The following is a 16165-nucleotide window of genomic DNA, read 5'->3' as shown; positions in this document are numbered from 1 at the left end:
TCAGAGATCAGAGACTAAGGTGTATTGTCACTCAGAAGGAAGGTCAGATGATGCTAATGACAAAAAAAGTCTTTGGCTTTCAAAGTCTTTGTGAGCATGTTGATAATGGACTGTATTACAACCTTGAAATAGCACTGAAGAAAAAGACCTAATCAGCTGGGCAGTGGACATCTAATAGTAAAAGATTCACTCTTAATCTTGATAAATTCTCAAATGTTACACTTCACTGAACTGATGCATTAATCCTTTGTATTACTTGTTACTGTTTTGCATTACCTTGCAGCATATGGTTTACTGACCTCTACATATGTTGCATTCCTAAGCCAATCTGATCAAGGTTGGAAATTGCTGACAGCCTTAATTTGTAAAGACAGATGGGAAGAATTAATTTGATGCATGTTCTGGTTGATCAGTATTTATAAAAGAACTATTTCTCCAGGTTTTTGCAGATTTCCTGCAGAAATATGTAACTGCTAATTAAAGAACCCCCATGTATATTCATTTTTAAAATTTTAATTCGTACTCACCCGAATAACTTTAATGGGGTTAAGCAGACACTTAACATTTCTATTAAGTAGTTTCTACTTCCACCCATTCCTTTTGGTTATCTTTTGTATTTTAACTTCAGCTGGAACACAAAAGTATCCATGTATATCAAACATTTGGAAACCTGTAATTCATTAGCCTCTATCTTTCTATCGAGTATTAGACACAATGGGACAAATGATCTCTTCATGTACTGTAAAATTCTATGATTCCATAATGATCACTTCAGGTTCTTTTGTACAAAAATATCAAGGCATACAAGTTAAAATTAATACATTCATACTTTGAACATGACATAGAAAAAAGTGAGATGCTGAGAGTATAATACTTAACAAAATCATCCTTTGATTTATTGTCATGAGTATTTGTTACATGTATTTTTTACAAATAGTTATAAGTGTTGTATAATGTTGCCACTCTGCAGCATCATCATAAAACACAAATAAACCAGACATAAGAGTAAAAAGGTAGAAAAATAAAAAAAAAGCACAGACCTTCTTAAGTGCTTACCTGTCGGCTTGGATCCTGACTCATCCACCCAGATGCTGAGACCAACATCACAAAGTAGTTGGTCATCCCTGACTCCCTTCGCTGTGCCACCACTGCAGAAACATGTCACCATTCTTTGGCGTCATCTTGCCTCTCTACTGAGGCCATGAAACTGCATTGTGCCGGTCTCTGTAATTGAGTCTTTGTTCAAGATGCTTGGTCCCATACTGGGCTTCCACTACTGCTGACGGAACACAACTTGACTCCCTCCACTAAGACAAATCTTGTCTCTGATGTGCTGGAAACCACAATGCTATCATTGCTCTCCTCAAGAAGATAAGTAAGGTTAAATTAAAAAGAATGCATAGAAAGAAGTAAAAGGGAAAAGCAGCAATCAGTTGATGCAGCATTTAAGTTGGTATTAATCTTTTTGGTAGGATATAGTTGTTACAAAGGTGTAGAGGTGTATTGTACCTTTAAGAGAGTTGAAAAGCTAGCAGAACTACCTGACACAGTGCACAGTGTTCTGAGCAAGGTAACATTGTAATATTTAGTTAAACAGTTAGCAGTAGCTAGGTTGCTAGACAAAAACAAGTTTCAAATTCGGCCAGTCAGTTTAAATTGTGCCCCAAGATACCAAACTCCAATCAAGTTTGAATTTCGTATTTTGACAATATTAAAACCAATGAAACAATCCAATATTTTGGGATCTAAATATCAACATTTTGAACAGTTAGTCAGAGCGGCAAAGAGAACTGCCAAAAGACCAACAGGTGTCGGCTGCTAGTAAGAGCTTCCTGAGAGGTACCTGTCTGGAGAAAGAGTTTGTATAGAAAAAAATCATCGAAACTGAGCTGGAGAGAGCATCTACAGAGGAAAACTTAGAGGACACGCTGCAAAGCTAACTGGTTTTGAAATGTGATTTTTTTTGTAAATTGTAATGGGGATTTTTTTATCAGGCTAATATTGTAGAGGGGGTGGTAATAGGTTTAAGAGAAAGGAGTTGTAAATAGTTGTTAGTTAATATTCTCTGTTACACTTAAATGAAAATTGACAACTATTTTTTAAAGATAGTGACTTTTGGTCTTTGCCTATTGAATTTTAACAGATTACAGCACGGTGTGAATCTTATCTGTGTTGGTAGTTTAAATTAGTGTTGTAACTTAATATTTACAGAGAGATTGAGCAACAGTCCTATTTGACTAATAGTTAGGATTTGGCACTATCACTATTGCTGGCCGGGTTCACTTCCCTGTCAGGTCATGATAATTAGGTGCTCTTGTACAAGTGGTAGTGTTCCTACCACTGAGCTAAAAGGTCTGGATTCAAGTCCCACCTGCTCCAGAGGTGTGTAATACCACCACTGAACTAGTTGATTAGAAAATATCTTTCAGGCTGAACAGACCATTCGATTCAACTGGTTCATGTTGTCTCACTCATGCTCACTTATGTGGTCAATGTACCATCTATTACCTTTTCATTCATGTGTTTCTCTTACTTTCCCCTCAGAAAATCAGTGTCTCAATCACATTGGTTAGAATGTGGAACTACCCAATCTGGACAAATTAACTTCCCCGAGTTCTTTATTAGATTTTATTTATGACTATCTTATGTTTACAGCAGTTGGCAGGGCTTCTCTCATAAATGGAAACATCTTCTGTGTCTGTTCTATTGGATCTTTTAACACTTTAAAAGATTTCTATTGAATTATTCCTTGGTTTTCTCTTTTCTAGAAACAGTAACACCAGGCTGTCCAATCTTTTCTGATAAGAATAACCTCTCAGTTTTGGTTTCATTGTGTATTTTTTGCAGATTTTACAGTATCTTGACTTTTTTCAAAATAAAGGAAGACCAGAGCAGTTCATTGTACTCCACTTGTAGTCCAACCATGGTTCTTTGTGAACAAGGAGGTGGCTGAGTCACTCAATAGGCTAAAAATGATAAGGATGATGAATTGGGATGGTTGGCTATACTCTGGGTTTGTTAAACTATGGATCAATTACATCTGAGGATACTTAGCATACGTTGTTGCAAATTGAGAAACATTAATCATAAAACTCCAGTTCTCCTTTGTTACAAGCATGGTGTTAGTTACTGAAGGAATGTTGTTTTTAAAAAAAGCTAGGCCCTACAGCCAGTCAATTTAACCTCTATGGTGAGAACATGTTTGGGAATGATGATCTAAGACAAAATTGACAGGCACTTGGACAAAAGTGAATCAATTAAGGAAAAGCTGAATGGATTTAAAGGAAAATAGTGTTTAAAAGATTTGATTGAGATTTTCACTGAGGCAAAAGAGATAGTTGATGAGGATAGCAGAATTGAGGTGGTGTACGTGGACTTTCAGAAGTCTGTTTGATGAAGGTTCACAAAATAGGATTGTCAGCAAAGCGGAGGGCCCTGGAATAAAAGGAACAGTGTTAAAATGGATGCAAACTTTGCTCAGTAACAGGAAGCATCGTAGTACTGATGTGCAGTTACTTTCCCAACTATAGGAATGTGTGTAGTGAAATTCCCCAGGGGGTCAGTATTAGAATAACTGCTTTTATTTATATGTATTTATGATCTAGATTTGGACATGTTGCATGTATCACCTGGATCAGAGTGGGTACTATAAAGGAAATAATGATCAACTGTAAGAGGTCACACAAAGATAGACTGATGAAATGAGTGGACACATGGTAGATGAAATATTGTACAGCCAAGTGTGAATATGGAGAAATGAAGAAAAACCATATAAAATAAAACATACAATTCTAATGTGGGTGCCCAAGCAGAGAAACCTGAGGCTTTATGTACTCAAATTGTTGAAGGTGGCAGGTGGCTGTTAAGAAAGTGGTTAGTAAATGCATATGGGACTCTGGCCTTTATCTATTGAGGTAAGGAGTACAAAAACAACTGTTTTAGCTCCAATTGAACTATTTTCTGTTTTCTGTCATATTTTAAGAAGAATATTAAGACATTGGTAAAAATCATTCCGGGGATGAGAGCCTTCAGAATAGTAGGACTTGGGTAGTGTTGTAGAACAGAGGGCCATAGAGGTGCAGATACACAATGCTTTGAAGTCTGCGACACATCGACAAAGTGGTTAAAAGGGCACTTGGCGCACTTACCTTCATTGTTCAGTCCTTTAAGTATAGGAGTTGAGGGCTTTTGCCTGAAACGTCGATTTCGCTGCTCGTTGGATGCTGCCTGAACTGCTGTGCTCTTCCAGCACCACTAATCCAGTATTTGGTTTTCAGCATCTGCAGTCATTGTTTTTACCATAGGAGTTGGACAGTCATGTTGAGGTTGTACAGGATGTTGGTGAGGCCTGTTCTGGAATGTGTGTCCAGTTCTGGTCGCCCAGTTATAGGAAGGATATTATCTAGCTGGAGAGGGTTCAGAAGAGATTTACGAGGATGTTGCGGGTATGGAAGGTTTGAGTTATAAAGAAAAGCTGGATGGTTTGTGACTCCTTTCACTGGAGCGTAGGAAGTTGAGAGGCGATCTGAAAGAAATTTATAAAATAATGAGAGGTATTGATAGAATTAATGATTGTTGTCTTTTTTCCCTAGGATGGGAGATTTCAAGATTGGGGGCATATTTTTAAGGTGAGAGGACAGAGATTTAAAAAAGAAATGAAGCAAATTCTTTACACAAAGGATGGTTCATGTGTGGAATGAACCTCCTGAGAAAGTGGTGGATGTGGGTATAGTTACATCATTTAAAAAATGTTTGGATAGATGCATGAATAGGAACAATTTGGATGGATATGGGCCAGGAGCAGGCAGGTCAGATTAGTTTAGTTTAGTTTGGGAATATGATCTGGTTGGACCAAAGGGTCTGTTTCCATGCTGTTTGACTCTATGACTCTCTGAATAAATTGGAGAAGCTGGGATTGGTTTCCTTTGAGAAGGTTGGAAAAAAAAATAATGCAGGTGTGCAAAATGAAGGATCTGCACAAAGTACAAAGGGAGCAACTGTTCCTAGTCAGAAACTAAACAACACTGATAAATGGCAGAACCAATAATGGATGTCTTGTTTTAAACAGTGTGTGGTTAATATCTGGAATGCAACACCCGAGAATGTAGCAGAGGCAGATTCAGTAGTGGGTTTTAAAGGGGGATTGAACAATTATTGAGAGAGAAAAATTCCAGGGCTGTAGAAACAAAAGACTGATGAGTGGGCTAGACTAGACATGCGAGGCTGAATGTTAATGTTCTGTGCTGTTACCATTCTGCAACGTCTTTGCTTTTCAAACCTGCTCTCTAGAGGTGAGTCTCAGTGCTCTGTTTGGCTTTGTTAACTTGTTTACGACTGCTAGCAACTTAAGTGTAACAGAAGGAACATGGGATAAATTACCCCCTTTTTGTTTACCCCTTGTTAACCACAACAAAATCTTAGTTTGATTGGTTGTTACTGAACCTTTTTTAAAGTGTGGTGCCTTTAGAGACAAAATAAGCATTTTATTGTAAAGTTTAAGTCAAAATATTTACATTTTTACACAATTTCAATGAATTAGCCAGATACACATGTGCAACAAATATGTTATTTTCCTTCAAATGCACAGACATGCACACAAGAAGAGTTGCTAGAAATGAAACATGAACTTCAGTTGTTAACAGAGTAACATAACAAAATCATATGTTTAGACCTTAAGATGGGTAGCATTGCAGATTACCCAGGATTGTTACTCAGAATTCTCTTGGTTCTCTGATGATAAGTGGAGTTTTCACATGGTGTTCTGGCTGTGCTTCTGTGGAGACAAATCTTGCAGGTGAAGACAAATTTGGCCTCTATCACTACCTGAGATGACTTTTTGTATAAGCTAGTCTTCCTTTCTTCTTGTGAGGATTCTCCCTCTTGTGCCTTGTTAGTTTTTAACCTGCCTTGCCCTTCGCTGCTCCTTGGACTAATAAGATGTGTTATCTCAAGTCGGTTTTGACCATGTGACCACAATCAATCCACAATTATCCACATGTGATACAATGTAAGACTCTGTTGCTAGATCATGGAGAATGAAACTGTTCGTACCTGATCGTAATAAACTGCTGTCTTCATAGCAGTCGTGGTCAGATTTCAAATTCATAGAGCATTTATGGGCCATTATGTTTGAGTTTCTATAAATAACCATCCGATAGGAGCTGCAAGTTCCACCATTGGTCTTGTTATTTGAAATACTTTTAAGAGAAGATCCTCTACCCATGGACGTATTATTTTCCCGAGACCTAAGTTGGTCCTTGTCTGAACAGAATTCACCCAAAAGGTCACCTGACCCTTGAATTCAAAGTAAATTGTTCATGTGCTATATTAACTTTTTAACAAAGTAAAATGTCCAGTACAAATAGGTAAATCAAACAAGGGATAAGAACCTACATTCTCCTTACTTTTCCTGCTAAAAGCAAACACTTCACAATCATCTGTGCTAATTTCATTTCTAATTACACAGTCATTCTACATATTTATTAATATCTTCTGTGTTTTGTGGCAGCCCTTCTTTGTATTCACTGTGCCCATCCAATTTCGTGTCATCCATAAGTTGTGAAATTATTACTTATTCCAAATCATTTATGTAAATATTGCATGAACAGCACTGTTTCTTGTGAAACACTGCTTCCCCACAGTTTGGACCTGACTGCTCTGTGGACACCCTAATCCTGTTTTATTCTTCTGTAGCCAGTTGGCTATCTATTCTTTTATTATCCCCTAACTCTCCATGTTCTGAATTTACTCAAGAATTTACTATTAGCGACCTTTTTATGAAGTCTTTTTGTTTTGAAGATCCAAATGTAATGGATCAGAAATTCTGTTGGCCAGGTAGCTGTTACAGCAGTGTAGACTGGAATTGGACTTGGGTAGCCATGTGGTAAATCTGATAAAGCTGACTCTGAGGGAATTTACTAGGAAATTCAGAAATATGATGGGAATTAACTTGCATCTGGAACCCTTCAAAAAGATTCCTTAAATTCTGAGATTTTTGAGAGTTTTGACTTATTTAAGCTTATAAGTCACCCAGAAAAATTTAAAAATTGGAAAGCTGCTGTAACTGCTGACCTGAACCCAGAATCATCACCGAGTCTGCCAATTATAACTCACATGATCTGACACGCCCAATTTGATACAACTGGATACAGCACACTCCTAGATTCCACAACCAACTCTCCCCCACCCCTCCACTCTGGCTTTCCCTTTGGAAATGTATGCTCACTGCTCCTACTGAAGAAGGAGCTGGGCTCCAAAAGCTTGTATTTTCAGATAAACCTGTTAGATTCTAACTTGGTGTTGTGTGATTTTTGACCTTAGTTATCACTAATCAACAACACAAATCAAAGATTTGATTAGTTTGAATTGGAGTTAATTTACATTGAACAAACATGATTTTTGTCAACGTTCATGTAAATGATTTGTGAACCCAGAAACCACTGGGACTTGATGTGAAATACCCAATTTATGAGTCCTTCAAGTTGAATTTGGTGAGGAAGGACTTGCTTTCATTTTAGCCATCTTGAATGCGGTCTGACATAAAGACTTTTTCTATTACAGGATGGAAACTGCTTTTATTCTACTTTTATTCTGATTAGCCAGCTGCCTTTAACTCAACCAATAATTATGCAAATTCCTTGATGTAAAAGCGCTCGTAGGACTTAATACACATTTGCAAATTATGTACCAATGTGACATATTGCTTGCTGCATATTCCAGAAAGTATCACTGTTTTGCATGTCTATAGAATATACAGAAATATTTATAATAGAAGATACCAGCCTTTTGCATCAAAGGATCAGTGCTGTGCTGTTAATTAAATCAGGAAATGAATCACTTTAATCTTTGAACCAAATTAAACAAGCAATTGAACGTATTGTCATTTCTTTTTCCAGTAACATTGCCTTCCTTTTCCAGCTCCTCTCTTTTGAAAAATATTTAACTCTTATCTTGATTAGTACTGCTGACTTAGACATTAACTATTTCTCTTGAAATTGTTACAGAGTTGTTAGGTGTGTCTGAACAGTGCAGGAAAGGATGCTTGGGCAGTTTTTCCTTCATCTCATTAACAACTAAATGTTTGTTAAAAATAAATGTTCATCCTGTCATGCATGCAGACATTTTTCAGTATTAATGCCTTCATCTGTTTTCTTTGATTAATTTGAATACTTAGTCCATATTAGTCTCTTTAATATAAAGTATGTACATTTGCAGATGAGATTATATGACTTTTGTTGCTTTGCAAATTTGTACCTTTCTTTCTAAACTTGGCCCTGTGGCTTGGTAGTTAGCACTGCTGTTTCACAGCATCAGGCACCCAGGATTGATTCCAGCCTTGGGTGACTGCGCGGATTTGGCACATTCTCCCCGTTTCCGTGTGGGTTTCTTCTGGTTGCTCTGGTTTCCTCCCACAATCCAAAGATGTGCAGGTGAGGTGAATCTCAGCCATGCTAAATTGTCCATAGTGTTGAGGGATCTGTAGCTTAGGTGCATTAGCAGGAGTAAATGTAGAATAATAGGGTAGGGGAAATGGGTCTGTTGGGTTACTCTTTGGAGAGTCAGAGTGGACTTGTTGGGCTGAAAGGCCTGTTTCCACACTGTAGGGATTCTATGAGATTGAAATCACCCTCACCAAACTTACAAATGACAGTCTCAAAGGTAAAATGTCCCTGCTTGTCCTGATTGAACTATCTATGTTTGTGGGAAGCTAGAATGAGAGACCTAGTTTTAAAAGTAAGGATCACCTACTAAAATGGATATTACATGTGTTTTCTCTCGGAGTTTTGTTAATGTATTTTCTTTCCCAGAAAGTTGCGTTATGTTATTTTCTAATAAGGAGACCAAAGACGTAAGTGTAGACAAGAAAGTAGAGGCCACAATCCAATCAACCGTGATTTTATAAAATGGGAGAACAGGCTTAAAGTATTGAATGACTCCTTCTCATTCCTGTGTTTATATATTCTGCAGTCTTTGATATGGTTCACAGCATGAGTCTCCTTTTTATCTATGCACCATTATCCAGTTGGTTAGAATTCTAATCACCTGGTCAGAATTTGATTTAATTGTTGCCAGAGTACCTACAATGACCTCTCTTCCCACTTTTATGCCAGTAATACTGTTGTCCCCCAAATATCTAACCTTGACCTTTTCTCATATTGCTTATTTCAACAGAGACTGGGAAGTCTGTGCTGAATAACTCACTGCTTGACCCCCAAAACCCTGCCTGATGTTAGAAAGCACAAGACAGATTTTGATGAAATACTTCTCACTTTTCATTTTCCTGGATGGCTAGAGTCCAACAATGCTCAAAATGCCACCACCTTCAAGGACAAAGCTGCCCATTTAATTGACGTTGCATTCATCAGCTTAAGATTTACTTTCTCCAGCAGTGGTACAAAATGGCAGTATGCCCTGGCATTGTGTGTATTTCTAGATAGAAAGAAAAGAAACATTTTGTGTGCTGCAGTGTTATTATGCCTATCTATTTTGAATAAGTAATTCTAAACCTATTCTTAAAAAGTATAATTTAGCAGAGTTACAGTTTCTTATGGTTACCTACTTTGCAAAGAGAACATCCTCATTGAATTCCCACTACCAATTAACATAGACACTGAAGCATATAGAAAGTAGCAGGAGTAGGCTATCATCATCGCTGATCATCCACTTCTATACCTTGCTATTGTTACCCCCTCTCCCCCACCAATTGTTCTACGCTCCAATGAAATAAGTCACTTTTCATATTGACCCTGTCGTCCCAAGAATCAGTCTGGTAAACCTTTGTCCCACTCCTTCCATAGCCAGAATATTCTTCCTCAGATAAGAAGACCCAAACTGCAACCAGTATGCCAGGTGAAGTCTTGCCAAAACCCTGCACAATTGCAGAAAGACATACCTGCTCCTGTATTTGAATCTTCTTGCTATGGAGGTCAGCATAACATTTGCTGCTTCATTGCCTGCTGTATGTGTGTACTTAGTTTCAGCAACTAAGTGTACTTAGTGTGTATTGTTGCACCTCCCCCTTTCCTAATGTTTCACCATTCAGATTTTGCTTCCTGATTTTGCTACCAAAGGGCAAACCTCACATTTATCCATTCTATACTTCATCTGCCATACATTTGTCTACTCACTCAAATTCTGCAAATCACACTAAAGCATCTCATTGCAGCTCACCTTCCCACCCAACCTTGTAGAATAGAGAGAGAGTAGAGTAGCTTTGTATTTGTCATTTCCACCATATACAACAGATGCAGTAAAAACGAGACAATGTTCCTCTAGCATCGAGGGTGTTACATGGACAGCACAGACTACACACTTGTTCACGGCAGAACATGAATAAGAAGTATAAAACACGCAAGTTACAGTGTAAAAGAAGAATGATAAATAATACACATTTTTCTAGCAACAATTCAAAGTCGTGCAAAGAATTTCAGATGGAAAGAGCCCGATCATACTGTGTTAAGGAGCTGATGGTTTGGGGGAAGAAACTGTTGCACAGTCTAGCTGTGAGAGACCGAATGTTCTGGTATTTTGTGCCAGATGGCAGGAGAGCAAAGTGTTTGAGTGAGGAATGTTTGGGGTCTTCAACAGTGCTCTTAGCCTTTCGGATGCAGCCTGTGGTGTAAATGTCTGTAATGGAGGGAAGGGAGACCCTGATTTTCCTCTCAGCTGTCCTCACTATCCGTTACAGGGTCTGACGATCCATGATAGTGCAATTCCGAAACCAGGCAGTGATACAGTAGGTCAGGATACTCTCAATGAACCCTGTAGAAAATTGTGAGGATAGGGGTGGTGGGAGGTGGGCTTTCCTCAGCCTGCGCAGAAAGTAGAGACATTGCTGGGCTTTCTTGACTATGGAGCTGGTGCTGAGGATCCAGGTGAGATTCTTTGCCAGGCGTATGCCAAGAAATTTGGCTCTCTTCACGGGGGAGCCGTTGATGTCCAGTGGAGAGTGGTCACTCTGTGCCCTCCTGAAGTCAAGAACCATCTCTTTTGGTTTGTCCATGTTCAGAGACAGGTTGTTGGCTGTGCACCAGCCGCTCCACCTCCTCTTTGTATGCTGACTTGTCGTTTGTGCTAAAGTCGTATCATCAGAGAAATTGATGATGTGATTCGACCTGTGCATTGCTGCACAACCATGTGTGTCAGCAAGGTGAACAACAGTAGACTGAGTACACAGCCCTGGTGGGGGGTGGGGGGATGGGGGATGGGGCATACTCAGTGTAATGGTGTTGGAGTTGCTGTTCCCAAGCTGGACTGACTGAGGTCTAGTCAGGAAGTCCAGGATCCATTTACAAACGAGATAGTCTGCAAACTTGTAGATATTATGTTTAGATCCCTCACCTAAATCATTGATGTATGTATTGTGAATAGCTGGGGTCCAGGCAATGATCCCTGCAGTACCTCACTAGTCAACATTTGAAACTTGGAAAAAGAGTCTTTGCTTCTTCTCTGCGAACTAGTTCTTTATACACATCAGTGCATGACTCAAATCCTACGCCTTAATTTTACATGGTAATCTCTTTGCGATAGACTTCTGAATGTCCAAGTGAACCATATCTACTGGCTCCACTTTATCACCTCAGCTAATTATATCCTTTGAAAAGTTCCGGTAGATTTGTCAAAAATGGTTTCTGTTCATAAATATATGCTAACTCAGCTATCCATTATTAATTAACATAGATGTTTCTAAAATATAGTCTCTTTCTCTAATCTATTAATTATGGCCCATATTTTCAATGATCAGATAGTCCTTTCTGCTGTGTGAATAAAAATTGAGCATGGGGACCCTGTGGGATCCTTGATATAGTAGACTGAGAAGATTGCCCAGAAAACTGAAGATTTTGATTGGCAATTCTCATATGCCTGGAATCCTTAAAACATGTCCATTCAAATTGGAGAATTTATAGTGTTCTGCTACAGTTAAGTAAATAGCTTGTCTGGGAAAGTTAGACTATTAAAAACCTAGTCTAAGTCCCGGGTAATTAATAAACTTAGTATACCTCCCCAGACCCTGATCTCCACCACTGGACACCATAATCCACCTCCACCACTGGACACCATAATCCCCTTCCCCCTTGTATCTGAATCCTGCTACAACTGGACGAACCCCCAAACCCTTAGACCTAGCCAGCTTTCACCTTTCTGACACCTACTTCTTTATCTGGGACATGGCACCTGTGTTACCATACTCCCTCTGGATCTGTCAGTACCTGCTTCTTCCCAATGACTCATAAAACACTCCCTTCGTTAATTACCCAATTCCTCTCACCAACTCATCAACACTCCTGCTTAGGACTGACACCATCACCTTCCTCCAAGACCCAAGACCCAACACCATCTGCCTCCCATTGGACAAGTCACCCTGAGTCTAGCCTCTTTGGAGATCTGACGTACCCCTGCCCCCCGCTGTACCTGAAGTGCTGTCCCCAGTTGCCCCAACATCCACCTCTCACTGCTGTTGGGTCCAATTCTCCACACCCAATATCTCTCTCTCATCATGACCTACCCTCGTCACTCTACAACTCTTACAATCCTTTTCCCATCTTGCATTCTGGCTTTCTACCCACCTGGCACCTTGGCACCCTCCACACTGTTTACACCCTAACTTGACATTTGTATCCTTTCTCAGGAGCTGTCAAACAGGCTGTCTCTTAAGCTGGACACCTAAAATACAGAATACAGCAACTGCATACTGTGAAGAAATGGATATGGTTTGGTTTCCTCCAATTATTCGACTCTGAGTGACGTGTCAGAATTAAAATACGTTCTGCATTTCTGAAGGAGCCCCAGTTGAAATCTCCTGTCGGAAATCTGCGAGTCTTTCTGAATGTTTAAAAAAACTGTGGAGTAGCAATCTGTGTGAGATTAGTATCTACATGGTTTAGAAAACATGCTGAAGCTACCAGAATTATATTTCAGTCACTTCTAGGCAGTTACCAATCTAAGCACCCCTTTCTATTAACTGCTTGTTACCTGCCTCCAATTCTTTAACAGTATGTTTTACAATAAGATACTTATTAAAATTACATCAACTTAATATCAAAAATACACTGCCACTATCGTCTTCAGTGTCTTTCTTTTTAGCTGAAGATCTCCTGGGTTGTAGTCTTTTTACTGTGAATATGTTTCATATGAATAGGGTACCTTTGATAGAGAGTGTTTCCTAATTTCTTGCATCTCTCTCGATGACAGTTGCTTTATCTCCAATTTTCGAAATTTTGTGTCTCCAACATTGGATGGACTAATTGATTTGATGTTGGCAGAGCAATAAATTCAGTTTTGGTTGGGTTTTGGTATCCTGGGGCTTAATTCAAACTGGTAAAATTTGAATTGTTGTCAAAACAGCAACCAACTCAACTATCCATTTCACAGTCAAATGTTAAATATTTTCAATTTTCCATTATGCTCTGAGACTGCCATCTCGTCATATCATAGGTGCTTGTAATCTCTCAGTTCAGAACAGCATTCACATTCTCTTAATGGTACAGTACATGCCTTCAGCTTCATAACACCAAGCACATCAGGAGGTGGAGAATTCCTGAAGAAGGGTTAAACTCAAAATGTTGACTTCTCCACCACCTAAAGCTTCCTGGCTTGCTGTGTTCTTGCAACCTCCGCTTTGTCTACTGCAGATCAGAACATGTTTTGTTGGTTGTAAATGCCTTGAGGTTGCCTGCAGTTGAAAGTACAAATTGCTGTTATTTTAATCAGTATTTTATGCAAATGTTGCATTCTCCTGCTGCGAGTTGATGTACACTCAAATGTTTTGTAGTCCGTACGTCCTTCTAAGTTTTATTTTGACAGTCATGCATGTGTGGAAACTTAGGCAGCTGACTTGTCTGTGGCCTAAAAGAAATCCATGGTTTTCTTGGGTAATTATTAATAGTTTTAACATTTTAGTACCACATGTGTGTCTTTTGACAGATTTAATCCAGGATTGGGCTAGTGATAATGCCCCTGACATCTACTCATTTGTTCCATACACTTGGAAGTTGAAAGTGATGTTCCATCAGTTTGAGATGATATGGGCAGCAAACCAACATAACTGGATAGACTGCTCTACCAAACAGCAAGAAAATGGTAAGAAAACATTAATCCTTCTCAAAAAAAATTTTGAATCTTTGTTATAATTTTGTATATACTTGACCAATAGGTCTGTAGGGAGATTAATAATTAGATTTTGCAGTGATCCATAGATGCTGATATTTTTACCTTGCAAATTTTATTCTTTCAAGCACTTGAAATTATGTATCACGTTTGAATAACCTCAACTTTTTAACTTCTCTAAACACAGGATTCTCAGAGAATTGAAAGTTTATCGATAGATTTATCACATTAGACAAGTTCTTAAAATCGACCATTCAAAAAGTACAAAAGGTTGTTTGGAGGTTAGACGATACATAAAAATTCAGTGTGAAGTTGAACTTTTTTTAAAACAAGGAAAACACAACCTTGTTATAAAATTTGACACTCTGAGCAATATGATCAAGATGATGGTTAGACATGTTTCCTCATACTGTATGGATTTATTTGTATTAGGTACTTGATGGGTCTGCTGAATGCAAGCCAGTGTTTTCCTTTATTTGTGCTTTTTGAAACACTCATGAGAACACTGGCTGGGCCAGTGTTTATTGTCCATCCCTTCAGAAGATGGTTGTGAGGTGTTTTCTTGAACAGTTGCAATCCATAGTGTAAGTACATCCACAATACAGTTAGCAAACATTGCCACCATACCTCTAATACTCCCTTGGACCGATGAATCAGTCCAGCCAGTACAGCTCCATGTTGAACACAATTTGGAGGAAGTGTTAGTGTGGCAATGGCACAAAACGTTTTTGTGGAGGTCTTGAATGTCCATCATCAACAGTGTCTTGGTAGCACCACAGCTAACCGAACTGGCCATATCCTAAAGCACATAACTGCCAGACTGAATCTGTGGCAGGTAGTGAAGAAACAGAGAGAAAAATCTATTTGACTTTCATCTTTACCAATCAACCTGCTGCTGATGTGGCTGACCATGACAGTATTGGTTGGAGTGACCAAGTCCCGCCTTCATATTGAGGACCCCTTTCATTGTGTTGTACTAAATGGACCAGACTTCAAATTAATCTAGACCTCAAAATTGGGCATCCATGAGGAACTGATGACCATCAGCTGCAGTAGAATTGTAACGAGTAATAATCCATAACATCATGGCCCAGCACAACCGCCACTCTGTTGTTACTAACAAGTTGAAAATCGAATCTGGCTCAATGAAGAGTCGAGAAACATGTGCCAAAAGCACATGAGGCCTACTTACAAAAGTGGTGTCAACCTGGTGAAACTCTAACACAGGGCAATTTACATGCCAAACAGCAGAAGTAATATGCAATAGGTAGAATTCTGTGATCCCATAACTGCTCAAAGCTCACCGTTAGACAGCAATCATTAAGGAATACTAGACCATTACCAAAAAGTAACAGGAGAAAATTAATATTGCATTCATCTTTCAAAAGCTACAACACCAGTGCATACTATGGAAAATTACCCAGCTACGTTCTGCACACAACAAATGAGGTCAAATTCAAACTAGTCATATAACGACTTTTAGTCTATTTTTGATCTTCAGTAAGGTGACGGAAGGATAATTAACAGTGCTGCCAAACAGCCCTTGTTTAGCAATAACCTGTTCACTGATCCTCCAGTTTTGCCAGAGCCACTCAACTCTTGATCTTAATACAGCTTTCATTCAAACATGGACAAAAGAGCTGAATTTTCAGAGTGACTGCCCTTTGTTGTGAAAACTGCATTTAATCAAGTTTGGTATCGGAAACAAAAGTAAAGTCAACAGGAACTGGGGGCAAATCTTGTGACTGGAGATATACCTAGCAAAACAGAAGTTGGTTATGGTGCTTTAGTTATTTCTGCAGAAGATCCTCAGGGCAATGTCCTAGGACAAATTGTCTTCAGATGCATCATCAGTGACCTTCTTTCTATTCATAACGTCAGAAGTGGAGGTGTTTGACAGTGACTGCGCATCGTTCAGTACCATCCATGACTCCTCCTTCAAAGACCGCAATTTCCCCTCAGACGTGGTGGTTGATGCTCTCCACCGCATCTCCTCCACTTCCTGCTCCTCCTCCCGCTTCTATGCCCTTGAACCCCACCCCTCCAATCGCCACCAGGA

General features: G+C 39.1%; 1 protein-coding gene across 7 annotated transcripts in view; it reads left to right on the top strand.

Moving 5' to 3' along the window:
• kiaa1109 (KIAA1109 ortholog) overlaps nucleotides 1–16165 on the top strand; it is a 427165-nt gene that overhangs the window by 119139 nt on the left and 291861 nt on the right. For all 7 annotated transcript variants that reach the window (XM_072584210.1, XM_072584207.1, XM_072584208.1 and 4 more), the window contains exon 15: nucleotides 13924–14079. In XM_072584210.1, coding sequence (XP_072440311.1) covers nucleotides 13924–14079 — 156 coding nt within the window. The remainder of the gene's footprint in view (nucleotides 1–13923; nucleotides 14080–16165) is intronic.

Source organism: Chiloscyllium punctatum, chromosome 14 (genome assembly GCF_047496795.1).
Source record: "Chiloscyllium punctatum isolate Juve2018m chromosome 14, sChiPun1.3, whole genome shotgun sequence".
NCBI lineage: Eukaryota > Metazoa > Chordata > Chondrichthyes > Orectolobiformes > Hemiscylliidae > Chiloscyllium > Chiloscyllium punctatum.
The sequence above is the reverse complement of the archived record's forward strand: the minus strand, read 5'-3'. Positions and strand labels throughout refer to the sequence as shown.